At 39.5% G+C, this 14,907-nt stretch overlaps 1 protein-coding gene across 10 annotated transcripts in view; it reads left to right on the forward strand.

The window, feature by feature from the left end:
* The window catches only part of ENOX2 (ecto-NOX disulfide-thiol exchanger 2), a 298,173-nt gene that overhangs the window by 262,231 nt on the left and 21,035 nt on the right, over nucleotides 1-14,907 (forward strand). For 9 of the 10 annotated variants that reach the window (XM_019919016.3, XM_033848959.2, XM_019919012.3 and 6 more), the window contains 3 exons: nucleotides 5,664-5,845; nucleotides 7,977-8,084; nucleotides 13,007-13,115. In XM_019919016.3, the coding sequence (XP_019774575.1) occupies nucleotides 5,664-5,845; nucleotides 7,977-8,084; nucleotides 13,007-13,115 (399 nt within the window). The remainder of the gene's footprint in view (nucleotides 1-5,663; nucleotides 5,846-7,976; nucleotides 8,085-13,006; nucleotides 13,116-14,907) is intronic. The other variant, XM_019919013.3, reaches the window with a different exon arrangement.

The following is a 14,907-nucleotide window of genomic DNA, read 5'->3' on the forward strand; positions in this document are numbered from 1 at the left end:
ATATGTGCATGGGCTTATCTCTGGGCTTTCTATCCTGTTCCATTGATCTATATTTCTGTTTTTGTGCCAGTACCATACTGTCTTGATTACTGTGTTGCTTGGATTTTGATTGGGATTGCACTGAATCCAGAAATTAGGTTGGAAATAACCTATATCTTGACAATATAAAGTCATCCTATCCATAAACATTAATCTCTCCATTTATTTAGTTCTTTGATTTCATTCATCAGAGTTTTGTAGTTTTCCTCATATAGATCTCATATGTATTTTGTTACATCTATACCTAAGTATTTCATTTTTGTTGTGTTAATATAAATGGTAGTATGTTTTGAATTTCAAATTCCACTTATTCATTTTTGGTATCTAGCAAAGCAACCAACTTTTGTATATTAACTTTTTTATATATCCTGCAACCTTGCTATAAGTGCTTATTAGTTCCAGGAGTTTTTCTATCAGTTCTTTCAGATTTTCTCCATAGATGACCATGTCCTCCGCAAACAGAGGCAATTTTATTTTTTCCTTCCCATTGTATGTTCATCTTATTTCCTTTTCTTGTCTGATTGCATTAACTAGGACTTCCAGTACAATGTTGAAAAAACAGTGGTAAGAGGGGACATCCTTGCCTTGTTCTTAATGGGAGAGATTCAAGTTTCTCACCACGACGTATGATGTTAGCTATAAGTTTTTTGTAGATGTTCATTATCAAGTTGAGGAAGTTCTCTCTTCCTAGTTTACTGAGATTTTTTTAATCATGGATAGGTGCTGGATTTTGTCAGATACCTTTTCTGCATCTATTGATACTTTCATGTGACTTTAACCTCTTTAATTTGTTAATGTAATGGATAACATTAATTGATTTTCGAATGTTGAACCACCCTTGCATACCTGGGATAAATTCCACTTGATTGTGTTGTATTTCTTTTTAATACATTCTTGGATTTGATTTACTAATATTTTGTTGAGGATTTTTGCATCTGTGTTCATGAGAGTTATCAGTCTGTGCTTTCTTTTCTTGTAATGTCTTTGTATGGTTTTGGTATCAGGGGAATGCTGACTTCATAGAATGAGTTAGGAGGTATTCCCTCTGTTTCTATCATCTGGAAGAGATTGTAGAAATTTTGTATTATTCCTTCCTTAAATGTTTAAAAGAATTCAGTAGTAAACTTATGTGGGCCTAGTACTTTCTGTATTAGAGAATTATTAATTATTGATTCAATTTCATTAAGAGATAGAGGCCTATTCAAGTTGTCTACTTTTTTTTTTTTTTTTTTTGCGGTACACGGGCTTCTCACTGTTGTGGCCCCTCTCTGGATGCGCAGGCTCAGCGGCCATGGCTCACAGGCCTAGCCGCACCGCGGCATGTGGGATCTTCCCAGACGGGGGCACAAACCCGTGTCCCCTGCATCGGCAGGCGGACTCTCAACCACTGCGCCACCAGGGAAGCCCTGTCTTCTTTTTTATATTAGAGTATAGTCGCTTTACACTGCCATGTCAGTTTCTGCTGTACAGAAAAGTGAATCGGCCATACATATACATATACTTTTTAGGTTTCCTTCCCATGTTTACTTCTTGTGTGTGTTTTAACAGATTGTGTATTTCAAGGAGTTGGCCCACTTCATCTAGGTTATCAAATGTTGGACATAAAGTTGTTCATAATGTTCCTTTATTATCCGTTTAATGTTCATAGGATCTATAGTGATATCCTCTCTTTCATTTTGGACATTAGTAGTTTGTGTCTTCTTTATTTTTTTCTTAGTTAAACTGGCTAGAGGTTTATCAATTTTACTGAAAGAACCAGCTTTTGGTTTCATAAATTTTCTGTTGAGTTCCTATTTTCTATTTAATTGATTTCTGATCTATTTTTATGATATCTTTTCTTCTGCTTACTTTAGATTTAATTTGCTCTTCTTTTTCTAGGTTCCTAAGGTGGAAGCTCAGATAATTGATTTTAGATCTTTCTTCTTTTTAGATCTTTTCTAATCTATGTATTCAATGCTATACATTTCCCTCTAAGCATGGCTTTCACTGCATCTCACAAATTTTGAGAGTTGTGTTTTTATTTCCATTTATTTCAAATATTTTTAAATTTCTCTTGAGATTTCTTCTTTGACTCGTGCCTTTTAGATGTGTGTTGTTTGATCTCCAGGTATTTTGGAATTTTCCATCTATCTTTCTGTTATTGATTTCTAGTTTAATTTCATTGTGGTCTGATAGCATACCTAGTGTGATTTCTATTCTTTTAATGTGTTCAGATGTGTTTTATGATGCAGAATGTGATCTATCTTGGTGCATGTTGCATGTGTGCTTGAGAAGAATGTGTAATCTGCCTTTGTTAAATGAAACAGTCTATACATGTCAACTGTATCCAGTTAATTTATGGTGCTGTTGAGTTCAACTGTGTCATTACTGATATTCTTCCTACTGGATTGTTCCACTTTTGATAGAGAGGTATGAAGTCTCTATAATAGTGGATTCATCTATTTTTTCCTTGCAGTTCTACCAGGTTTTGCTTCACTTATTTTGACACACTATTGTTAGGCTCATACACATTGTTTGTTATGTCTTCTTGTAGTACTAACCCCTTTATCACTATGTAATGCCCCTCTTTAGCCCTGATAACTTTCCTTGGTCTGAAGTCAGCTCTGTCTAAAATTAATATAGCTACTTTTACTTTTTTTTGATTAGTGTTAGCATAGTGTCTTTCTCCATTCCTTTACTTTTAATCTATATGTATATTTATATTTAAAGTGTGTTTCTTAAAGATACCACTATAGTTGTTTCTTGTTTTTTTATCACTCTGACAATCTCTGAATTTTAATTGTATTTAGACCACTGATGTTTAAAATGATTATTGATGTAGTTGGATTAATATCCACCATATTTGTTACTGTTTTCTATTTATTGCTCTTGCTCTTCCTTTTGTCTTCTACACTTTCCCAGCCCTTTGTGGTTTTAATTGAGCATTTTATATGATTCTGCTTTCTCTTCTTTGTTAGCATATTGGTTATACTTCTTTTTTCTTACTTTTTTAGTGGTTGCTCTAGAGTTTGCAATTTACATTTATGACTAATCCAAGTCCACTTTCAAATAACACTATACCAGTTTGTGGGTAGTGCAAATACCTTATGATAACATAATCCCAATTCCTTCCTCCCATTCCTTGTATCATTGCTGTCATTAATTTCACTTATACATAAGCGCACGCACGCACACACACACACACACACACACACACACGCATACATAATTGAACACATTGTCAGTATTATTTTGAACAAACTATTATCTGTTAGCTCAAGAATAAGAAAAATTAAAGTTTTTATTTTGCCATCACTTTTTCCTTCTTTAATGTTCTTCCTTTCTTTATGTAGATCCAAGTTTCTGACTTATGTCATTTTTCCTCTGTCTTAGGAACTTCTTTTAACATTTCTTGCAAGGCAGGCCTAATAGCAACAAATTCCCTCAATTTTTCTTTGAGAAAGTATTTCTCCTTCACTTTTGAAGGATAATTTCACAAGGTACAGAATTCTAAGTTGGTGAATTTTTTTTTCTCTTAACACTTTGACTATTCTCTCTATTCTATTCTTGCTTGCATGATTTCTGAGGAGAAGTAGCATGTAATTCTTATCTTTGATTCTCTATAGGTAAGGTGTTTTTTTCCTCTGGCTTCTTTCAATATTGTTTCTTTCTCTTTGATTTTCTGAAATTTGAATGTTATGTGTTTTGGCATTTATCCTGCTTGATGCTCTCTGAGATTCCTGGATCTGTGGTTTGGTGTCTAACATTAATTTAGACATGTTCTCAGTCATTATTATTTTACATATTGTTTCCGTTTCTCTCTTTTTTCTCCTTCTGATATTCTCATTATGTATACATTACATCTTTGTAATTGTCTCACAATTCTTGCATTTTCTGTTCTTGGGGGGGTAATTTTTTTTCTTTTTTCTTTTCAGTTTAGGAGGTTTCTATTGTCATATCCTCAAGCTCAGAAATTCTTTCCCCAGCCATGCCCAATCTACTAATAAGTCCATCAAGGGCATTTTTCATTTCTGTTAGTGTTTTTGATCTCTGGCGCCATGCAGCTTGTGGGAATCTTAGTTCCCCAACCAGGGACTGAAACTGGGCCCTCAGCAGTGAAAGCACATAGTCCTAACCACTGGACCACCAGCAAATTCCCAATAATAGTTGTTTTAAATTCCCTGTCTGATAACTCCAACATTTCAGCCATATCTGACTCTGGTTCTGATCCTTGTTCAGTTTCTTCAAACTATGTTTTTTAGTATGCCTTGTAATTTTTTGTTGAAATCTGGACATGATGTACTAGGTGAAAGGAACTCTGTTAAATAGGACTTTTGTGGTATTGTGGTAAGATGTGGTGGGAGGAGAATCATGTTATAGTCCTATGATTAGGTCTCAGTCTTTTAGTGAGCCTATACCTCTGGACTTTGAACTTCACAAGTGTTTCTCAGTTTTTTCTCCCCCTTTAGGTGGGACAGAATGGCTAGAGGGGTCTGGAGCTGGTTGGTTCCCTGGGTTGGTTAGGCTCTGGTACTACCCCAGTATGTTAGGCTATGGTAAAATCATTTCTTCTGAAGGCAGCCCTTTTAAAGAAGAATATGATGCTCTGGCATATCTCAAGAGGGATTCTTTTTCCCCTCCCCTGCTGGAAGCACATAGGAATTTTTCTCCAGAGTTCACTCTGAGGACCAGGTGGAGCCCCTGGAGATAAAACTCACAAAAGTGTAGGGACCTAGCTATGACTGGGTCTCCCTGGAGTTTTTAACTCTCAGACTTATTTACACTGAGCCTACAGCAAATTGCCAAGTACAGTTTAGGTTTTCCTACCTTGGCACTGTTTCCTGTGGCAATATCTGCTCATGGGTTTCTGTTCTGGTAAGTTGTGATTCTCTATATTCACCTGTTTGTCTCTCCAATTTTGGGTGTATGAGTTTGCCCTCTTACTTCACTTCTCTGTTGTATCTAAGAAGAATTGTTGGTTTTTTTCAGCTTGTTCAGCTTTTTACTTGTTGTTAGGATGGAGTGGTGACTTCTAAGCTCCTTAAATGCTAGACCATAAACTGGAAGTTTTTTTTCTTTTGGCCTCATTGCACGGCTTGTGGGATCTTAGTTCCCCAACCAGGGATCGAACCCGGGCCCTCAGCAGTGAAAGCGCAGAGTCCTAAGCACTGGACCACCAGGGAATTCCCCAGGAAGTCTTGTGTCTTAATTTTTACATTTACCTTTCCTCTATAGGATCAGTTAAGGCTGCATTTTTAAAAAGTAACTGTCAGCCAAATTATTGTGTGGACAGTCATCAGTTCAAGACAATTAGCCTTCTATTTTATTATTACAGGCTCTTATTATTTGCAGCATTTCAAGTAAAAGTAACTGATGTTACCTAGAAATATTTTAGTGATGTTTGAGGTGAAGAATTTGAAACACAATGAGGACTTTTGTGTGTTGGAATTCTGTGTTCATTTACAAAAACGAGTCTTTGTGCTTTTGTGTCCATCTCTTGCTACCATGGCCAACTCAGATCTAAAGTTTCTCATTGAGAGGCTTTTTATACGTGTCAATTTAAAACACCAAGTTTTCATGGTACTAAGGTGAACCACAACGGAATCTGGATATATGGTTTTTACTCCTTTGTATTGATTGTTTAGCCTTAGTATCACAGGCAGAAGCTCTGAAAGAAGAAAATGACAGCCTCCGTTGGCAGCTTGATGCCTACCGGAATGAGGTGGAACTGCTAAAGCAAGAACAAGGCAAAGCCCACAGAGAAGATGACCCAAACAAGGAACAGCAGCTGAAACTCCTGCAGCAAGCCCTGCAAGGAATGCAACAGGTAAAGACATTTTGGTCCTCTGAGCTTTTTGGAAGGATAGTAATCAGCTCCTCACTTGTAAAAGGGCCCCCACAAGCAAATAGAATAGCAAACCTCTTATTTTCTTGGTATTGTGTTCTCTGGCATGGCTGAGGAAGGGATTATCTATTGTAGTTCATGAAATATTCTGGTAAATGCAGAGATAGCAATGGATCACCAATTTTCAAAGAATGTGCATTCAGTAAAAAATACTTAACAATAAAACTACACTGAGCATAACCTAATCTTTTCTTTATGCTACGGAATGTACTTTGGGATCTGGACAGGGTCTCAAGGTCATTATGACGAACCTTAATTACTTAGATATGCAACAGTGCTGATGAATAAGTATCTAGCTGACACAATGCTAAATAATACAGTCTTTTAGAAGAAATGGTGAGAATCCTACCCTTGATTTGGTTGGAAGGAGGGGTGTTATGGGTTTTTCAGTATCAGTGCTTTTGGGCACATAATACCAATGTGCTTTTGTTTTGTTTTGTTTTCAGTCATTTATGTGAATGAGTTTACCAGCACTTTATCCCAAGTATAAAAAGTAAAGTAAATAAGTGCATCCAACTGTAATTGCATTCAAATACAACATTGTGTAACAGATGGTCAATATCTAGAAGTTTTATGTAACCACCACAGCAAGCCTACTATTTAAAAGATATCAACATCTGTTTCCATTATAGTAAAGGAGTAGTACTTCTGAGTAAGGGTACTATCCTCTTCTGTCTTGCCAGACTACCAGCCATTTTCCTCACAACTTAAACTGTCCAATAATTTTTTAATTGTGTGCCTTGGAATTATCTAGGGCAAAGCTTATTGATGTTTAGAAATCACAAATTGTGAACAGGGAGTCTCTTCTGGCACTAAGAGCCCCATGTTCCTATTACTTCTGCTATCATTGTCTTCCTATGTGACAAGCAATATCACATTAATATTTCACCTTTCCTATTAACAAAATGTGTGAAGTAATGCTTACCTTCCTTTTACTGTCACCGTGGAGTTTAATTAGATCAGGGATCTAGTTTAATTACATCAAATATCTTTCCACCAAAAAATACATCTCCTCAGCTAGACTTCAAAGAATTTCAACCATGTACATCGTACTGTGTCTTTTAGCTCTCCCAATGGTCTTTTGCAAGCCTCTGAAAAGCAAAACTTTGAAAACATTTTCTTGTTGTTTTCCCCTCTTACCTTGATTTGAAACCACTCCACATAAGAATGGAGTGGTTCAATTTAAAACTAGTGAACTTTTTTTTCATTCCATCACTTCAAAAACTTCGGTGAGACAATTAGGTCTCTACCTCCTGAAAAATTAATTTTACTCATTTTGATTACTTTTTATTGGACAGTAGCCTTGTAAACAATGGTAAAATTTCTCCCATCTTATCCCCGATAGATGTATAGTCTAATATGATGGTTAAGAGCATGGGCTGTGGGGTTGACTCAACCTGGGTTTAAATCCCAGCTCTGGCACTGACTATCTGAATAGTCTTAGGCAAACCATTAAACCTCTCTAACCTTCAGGCTTATGTATCATAGTTTTATTGTGAGGCTTAAATGAGATCATGCATATGAAACCCTTTGCCCAATACTTGGCACATGTTAGATGCTAAATACATAGTATTTGTAGTAATCATTAATGATGAATCCAGTTCCTTGCCTACTGATAAGGGAACTAACATTTGTGAAATTTGGATTCTTTACTACTTTTCTCACAGAAGTTGAACTTGGCTTGGAAAATGGCTATTTGTAAGAATGCTTTACACATCAAGTTCAGTTCTATGCCAAAATCAAGATATTGTCCACATAGTATTAACTGCACCTTACCCTTACGTCTGGCTGGAATAGGAAAGTTAAGTGATTAGATCAATTAGTTTCTCAGACTCTTTCTAAAATATGAACAAATCCAAAAGATTCATAAGAGCCAGATAAAATAACTTCAAGTGAAAAGTATCTTGATTTTCCCTTTAGTATCTTTGCATGGAGAAATGGTTGTGTGTACTGGGGGAAAGTGAGGCAGGCCTGCCTAATATCTAACTTCAGCCAGTGTTTTTAAGTGAAGTGTGGCTTCTTAAGACTTGATTGTCTTTGGTCTTTCTTGTAGCATCTACTCAAAGTCCAAGAGGAATACAAAAGGAAAGAAGCTGAACTTGAAAAAATCAAAGATGACAAGTTACAGGTGGAAAAAATGTTGGAAAATCTTAAAGAAAAGGTACATGAGTACTAAGTGACCCTTTTCCCTTTCCCCCCTTCCCCCTTTTCAGTGACAATGAAAATGCCCTGGAAGCTCCTACCAATAGGTATCAATGTGGAATGGTTGGTTGATTGGGGATTAAAAGCCCTTCTCCAGGGTAATTCTTGAATCAAGGGCTCTGCTTTTAGGTATGAGTCCTTGGCATTTCTAAAGGTTCTGGAGAGTACACTTCTCAATGAATAAAATGTCCGTCCATCCCTAACATTCCTCAGTCTTCCTTCTTGGAGAAGATCAGAGTATACACCTCATCCCTGCTTCATCTAGTCAAGGAAATAACAACATAGAAAGCCCGTGTGACACAAAATACTTTCAATTAAGCATTTCATTAAACGAAGGAACACAAGTACAACAGAACATTGACATGTCTTTGCCGACACTCCATCTAGTGTAATAATGAGCTGCTGCAGGTTGAAACAGCCAAAACCAAAAGGGGGGAAACTTAGAAAGCAAACAAGGAGACACATTATTCTAAAGCTAGATAATAGCAACTAGGAAGGCAAAATGGGACTTTGCCTAATGAGAGCCTGCAGCCATAGAACCTCCAGTGAGGACCTCTGAGAAAGTCTACGAACTTCTAGATGGATTAATGTATCTCAACCATGCATCAGGTGCCCAGTCTATTTAAGGTATGTAAAGTCTACTGATGGCGTCTCCCTGTCACACCTCTCTAATTTCCTTTATGCCTGAACATTCAAGTGAACTTATCCTCTGGAAAGAAAGGCCCATTGACCATAGCTGCCTGACTTAATGTCTCAGAAGAAAGAGAAGATTAGGGGACTTCCCTGGTGGCGCAGTGGTTAAGAATTTGCCTGCCAATGCAGGGGACACAGGTTCGAGCCCTGGTCCGGGAAGATCCCACATGCTACGGAGCAACTAAGCCTGTGCACCACAACTACTGAGCCTGCGCTCTAGAGCCCATGAGCCATGACTACTGAGCCCACATGCCACAGCTGCTGAAGCCCGCTTACCTGGAGCCTGTGCTCCGCAATGGGAGAGGCCACCTCAATGAGAGGCCCACGTGCCACAGTGAGGGGTGCCCCCCCTCACTGCAACTGGAGAAGGCCCACGTAGCAACGAAGACCCAGCACAACCAAAAATAAATAAAGAAAAATAACAAAGAAAAAAAAAGAGAGAGAGAAGATTAGGAGCTTAGACCAAGAGCCAGAAATCAATTCCACAGTTCTACGGTTCCACAAGAGCTCGTACTTTTTCTCTTCTGTGCTCAGGGCAGGAAGATGCAATGCATACAGGCCCTGGGTGTGTTTGCCAGCATAGTGACTTCCCCCAGAGTGCCATTAAGAACTGGCAACCTGGGGGCTTCCCTGGTGGTGCAGTGGTTGAGAGTCCGCCTGCCGATGCAGGGGACGCAGGTTCGTGCCCCAGTCCGGGAAGATCCCACATGCCGTGGAGCGGCTGGGCCCGTGAGCCATGGCCGCTGAGCCTGCGCATCCGGAGCCTCTGCTCCGCAACGGGAGAGGCCACAGCAGTGAGAGGCCCGCGTACCGCAAAAAAAAAAAAGAACTGGCAACCTTGGTGTAATTGAAACAAATGATTGAAAGTGTGAAGTGTTTTCTTCCGGAGGCCATTTGCAATATGCTTTTAATTTTTCCACTTCATAAAACCAACTCACTTTCCAGTTTTGTGGGTGTTATTAAAGAAATGAGCATAATCCCAGACAAATTCAGTTATCAAGCATTTAATTGAAAAGTGCCAAAGCTGCTCTATTTAGCAGGACTTTCCTCATACGATCAGAGCTTCTAAAATGTCCCAGAGCTGCTACTTAGCTCTGTTTCCCTTCTTGCATAAGATGGAGTGTGTGTGTAGTGTAGCCAGAAGACTCTAGATGAACGTGGGGTTATCCTAATGACATCAAGCTTAAAATCACTCTTCAGGATTGACATCACAAATTGACTTGAGGACATTTTCATGTAAGCAGCTCTCTGCTTTGTAAAGTATTTCATTTAAAGAAGTGAAGGGTCAAATGGCATTGAAAAATCTTGCAATATTATACCTGAGTCTAAGTGTTTCCCATTTGCAACTAAATATACCTTGAAGTGGCAGCTAAAGAGGACAGGGAGAGAAATCCAACTGATAATCAGAAAAATGTGAGTCAGAATATGTTTCTGTCCTGTTATTTTTTTTTTTTTTTTTTTTTTTTTTTTTTTTTTTTTTTGTGGTACGCAGGCCTCTCACTGCTGTGGCCTCTCCCGTTGTGGAGCACAGGCTCCGGACGCGCAGGCTCAGCAGCCATGGCTCACGGGCCCAGCCGCTCCACGGCATGTGGGATCTTCCCGGACCGGGGCACGAACCCGTGTCCCCTGCATCGGCAGGCGGACTCTCAACCACTGCGCCACCAGGGAAGCCCTGTCCTGTTATTTTAAGTGAGGTTTCCTTCAGGGAAAGTCATGACAGTTCATTATAATCTGATCTTCTCTGGGAAGCTGATTTGTGACCAAATATTTCAAACTGTCACAATTAGGTTAGGAAGCAAAGTACCATCACATTAGACTGCAAAAATAATTCCAGGTTGAAAGGAAAGCAATAAGTTTTGGTGAGGAAGGACATTTTTTCTTTTTGTTTGGGTTTCTTGACAGTAAACCACAGTGTGAGTTATTGTCAGTGTTTTGCAATATAACAATGTGACTTATGTCTGTCTTACTGCAGAAAGAACTAGCTCTTGGAATCTGCTAGTAAAATTCAAGGTGATGTCATGAACCCTCCCTTGAATTCTGATCGCCCATTTCCTACTACCTTATTGGCCATTCTACCCTTTAAAAGAGCCATTAAACTTTTTTTTCCAGTTTGTTTCCTTTTCATTTATTTTTAATTTAACATTTTAACTGTGTGCTTCTGTTTAAATGAAGTTTATGTTATAAACACTCTGAGATCATTCCATTATTTCCAGTTTTAGGAAAATACTATTCCTCTCTTTTCTGTAACTGTTGAATATGCTTCATAGTAATTCATAATGTTTTATTTTTATTATTTTTCATGATTAATACTGTCATCTGTGAAATTAGTTGTTTTATTTGTGGGGATCTAATTTTTTCTGAATTGATGATGTATCTTAATAAAGCAGCTTCATATTTGTTTATAAAAAAATTCAAGGTGATAAGCATCCCTTCAATATACCTTCTAATTTTTTAAATGCCAGCTATAATAAAACTGAAGTCAGGTTTCAGTAAGGCTACATTTTGATTCAAGATGGCTAAAACTTCTCAGGACGTCTACATATCTTAAATGAACCCCAATCTGTTAAACTCTCACACTTAAGAAATGGCTTGCTGGATCATTTAATGTTTTAAGGGGGTTAGAAGCACATGTACAGCCCGTGGCTTAGAAGTGAGCCAGCAGTTTAAATCAAACTTGGCATGATGGTTACTGACTGAATTGGATTCTAAAGACCAAAGATTGAATAGGTCATCAAGAAAGGTTTCCCTTCTGACTACAGCCTGGAAGCCTGTAAATCCACAAAACAACATGTCTTGCAGCAAAGACCATTAGTTTCATTCAGGGGCAGCATCCTGGAAGCTTTGAAGGCATCTTTAAAGAAAAAAGAAGGAAACCTGTCCCTGCTGAGGGCTTTTGGAAGGAAAGAAGTGATGAAGCATCCGAGTCATCCATGATCTGCTCCCCCCTCCGGAACATTTCCCCAGCACTCTCTTTTACAACAGCAGCGAGACTGAAGCACTGATTTCTTTTATTCCTTCTTCTGAAGGCTCCTGCTTCACATTTATAATACAGAAAAGATGTTCTCAGTACCCAAAGAGAGAAAGAAAAACCCGCGAACGGTCTGGAGGCATTTTTCAGTTTGGCTGCTGGTCATGGATTTCACCTGAGTATCTCTTATGAAACACCCACTATGCTCAGAGAAAACTTTCAACAACAAAGAAGTCCACTGTCATGGTCATTTCTTGCTGTAAAGTCATAAATATCCTAATTGATAATGTCCTTATCAGAGAAAAGAGAGAGCTGATAGTCAATAAATAGAGGCTCTAATTTTTAGTTCAAGAGCCAACAGTTGATTACCTGTGAGTGGATCGGCCACACTGTAGATTCTCCATTCCAATATGGGACTGACCTTTAGCATAGTGTGGACCTAAAATAAAAAAGAATGGTCCTGGGCTTCCCTGGTGGCACAGTGGTTGAGAGTCCGCCTGCCGATGCAGGGGACACGGGTTTGAGCCCTGGTCTGGGAAGATCCCACATGCCGCGGAGCAGCTGGGCCCGTGAGCCATGGCTGCTGAGCCTGCGCGTCCGGAGCCTGTGCTCCGCAACAAGAGAGGCCACGATAGTGAGAGGCCCGCGAACCGCAATGAAGAGTGGCCGCCTCTCGCCACAACTAGTGAAAGCCCTCGCACAGAAACGAATACCCAACACAGCCAAAAATAAATAAATTAATTTAAAAAAAAAAAGAATGGTCCTTTTCACATTGGGTGGCCTGGGATGAAATCCTGGCTCTACCATTTTCTAGCAATGTGATCTTAGACAAGTTACCTGATTTATCTGAGCCTCACCTTCCTCACCTGTAGAATGGAGATAAAACATACCTAACAGTACCTGGCATCTTACAGACAATAAATGTTGGGTCTGGTTCCCCAGACTACTTGCATAGAGTCAAGAATGATAAAGGCAGAAGGGAAAAAAAAGACTAGTGAAGATGAATGTCTAAATTTTTGTGTGTGTTTTGAAGGCTTATAAGGAAGCTTTGGATTATTGGTGATGCTTTTGTAATTTATGCTATTTTTCCTCCCATTCAATAAGCAAAATTGCACAGTATTGCTTTCGAGGTGCCGTTAAGAAGTTCCCTGTTGTATAATTGAAACCAAGTCTGTTACCATATAAGGTGCACTGACCCAGGAGACATATTATTCCCACAGGAAAGCTGTGCCTCTAGACTGTGTGCATCGAGCCAGGATAGTGACTACCCTCTGGAGAAGACCCTGAACAGCTGTCCTATCAAATCTGAACGCGAAGCACTGCTAGTGGGTAAGGAAGCTAACACACACATTCAACGGATAGAGTGCAGTGGAGTGGGGGGAAGGATTAACCTAAGATGCATAAGCACATGCCAAGCATTTATGAAGCATGACAGTGCAAGGACCCAGAGTCCTGAAGACAACAGGGTAAGAACAAGTACAGATTTCAATCAAAACGGTAATAGCGGCTCCCAGCCCTCTTCAAACTCCTGGTGACCACTGCCACATCCAGTGTGTCAGTATAAGTGCTATGCTAAGAGGGGGTCCACTGGAGAAACACGTTGTAGATTTTTTAAATCTCTAAGCAAAGATAGGTGAGCCCTCTCACTCCCACTCAAGGAACAGTGCAGACATTGTTTGGCAGAGAGCTTCTCCAGATGGGCCTCCGGAGAAGGTGTGTGTCTCTCTCCTGTCTTTCCAGGTTACTGGCAGGCGACTCAGGAGGCTGTCTGTGGGGTGTTGGACCCTGGTGGGCTCTGATGAGATAAATGCTACAATTGCTCTCGTTACATAAAAATTTTTTCACAGAGGCAAGATAGCATAAGTGGTTAATGAATCAGACAGAACTGGCTTTCTGTCTTGACCCCACCATTTCCATCCTGAGCTTCAGTTCTTCCGTCTGCAAAATGGGCATAATAATATTACCTGTCTAAAAGTAGCTGCAAGTATTAAATACGACAATTCATCTAAATCACTAAACACAGTGCCCAGCCCATAGTAAGCCCTCAATAAATGAGACACATTTTGCACTTACAGCACTATTCACAAATGCTTGTTGACTTTATATTCTATTTGGAGAACAGTGGCAGATTGAGCCCCTTTAAAATGACTAAAATATTCAGTCATTTAAAAGGGGCTAATCTTGGGCCTCAGCAGATAATCCCAGCTGCCTTCTAGGAAGCTGAGCCACACTGTAGCCTCACCCCAATCTCAAAAGTTCTCCACACTAATTAGCTTCTGCATATTTTAAAGATACATCCGCCTCCTTCAGTAATGGATATTGTACTCAGATTTAACACTTTGATATGTTAATAAAGATGCACAGGGGGATCTGCCAGTGAGTCTTCAAGAAGAGTGACAACTTATTTCCGTTTTCGAACTCAAAGTTCTTTAACAAATTGGCATGGCAACAGGGAGACCTGTCAGAGAAGAGCTATGGGTAGGAGGAAACCTCTGTAAATGGATAGTTCTAGAAACAAAGATTCTTAAGTGTTTAGTGTTTTGCTTTTTAAAGAAAGTAGTCTTGAACTCACAGAAAGGAAAATCTATTTTTTAAATTGGTTATTTGGGTGTGAACCCACAAAAACTGCTTCGTATTTTGAAATCTATGGAGTTACTTCTTGGCATTTGACAGGATTTCTTGACCATAGTATCTAGAATTCCTTTGAATATGGACTGTCTTCTTCAGAATTTAAGTTTCTCAGCTTGAGTCAGTGTTTAGAAATTCAATTTACCAAGTCATTAAGAGTAAAGTAGGGCTTCCCTGGTGGCGCAGTGGTTGAGAGTCCGCCTGCCAATGCAGGGGGACACGGGTTCATGCCCCGGTCCGGGAAGATCCCACATGCCGCAGAGCGGCTGGGCCCGCGAGCCATGGCCGCTGAGCCTGCGCATCCGGAGCCTGTGCTCCGCAACGGGAGAGGCCACAGCAGTGAAAGGCCCGTGTACCGCAAAAAAAAAAAAAAAAAAAAGAGTAAAGTAGTGTTATAAGTAATAGTATCCATTTTGAATAGAGTTTTGAACCCTACCATCAGTTCCTCCTGGATCCTCCAACCCACCCGCTTGCCATCTAATATTGGAGGACT

The sequence above is a fragment of the Tursiops truncatus genome, chromosome X (assembly GCF_011762595.2).
Source record: "Tursiops truncatus isolate mTurTru1 chromosome X, mTurTru1.mat.Y, whole genome shotgun sequence".
Lineage (NCBI taxonomy): Eukaryota > Metazoa > Chordata > Mammalia > Artiodactyla > Delphinidae > Tursiops > Tursiops truncatus.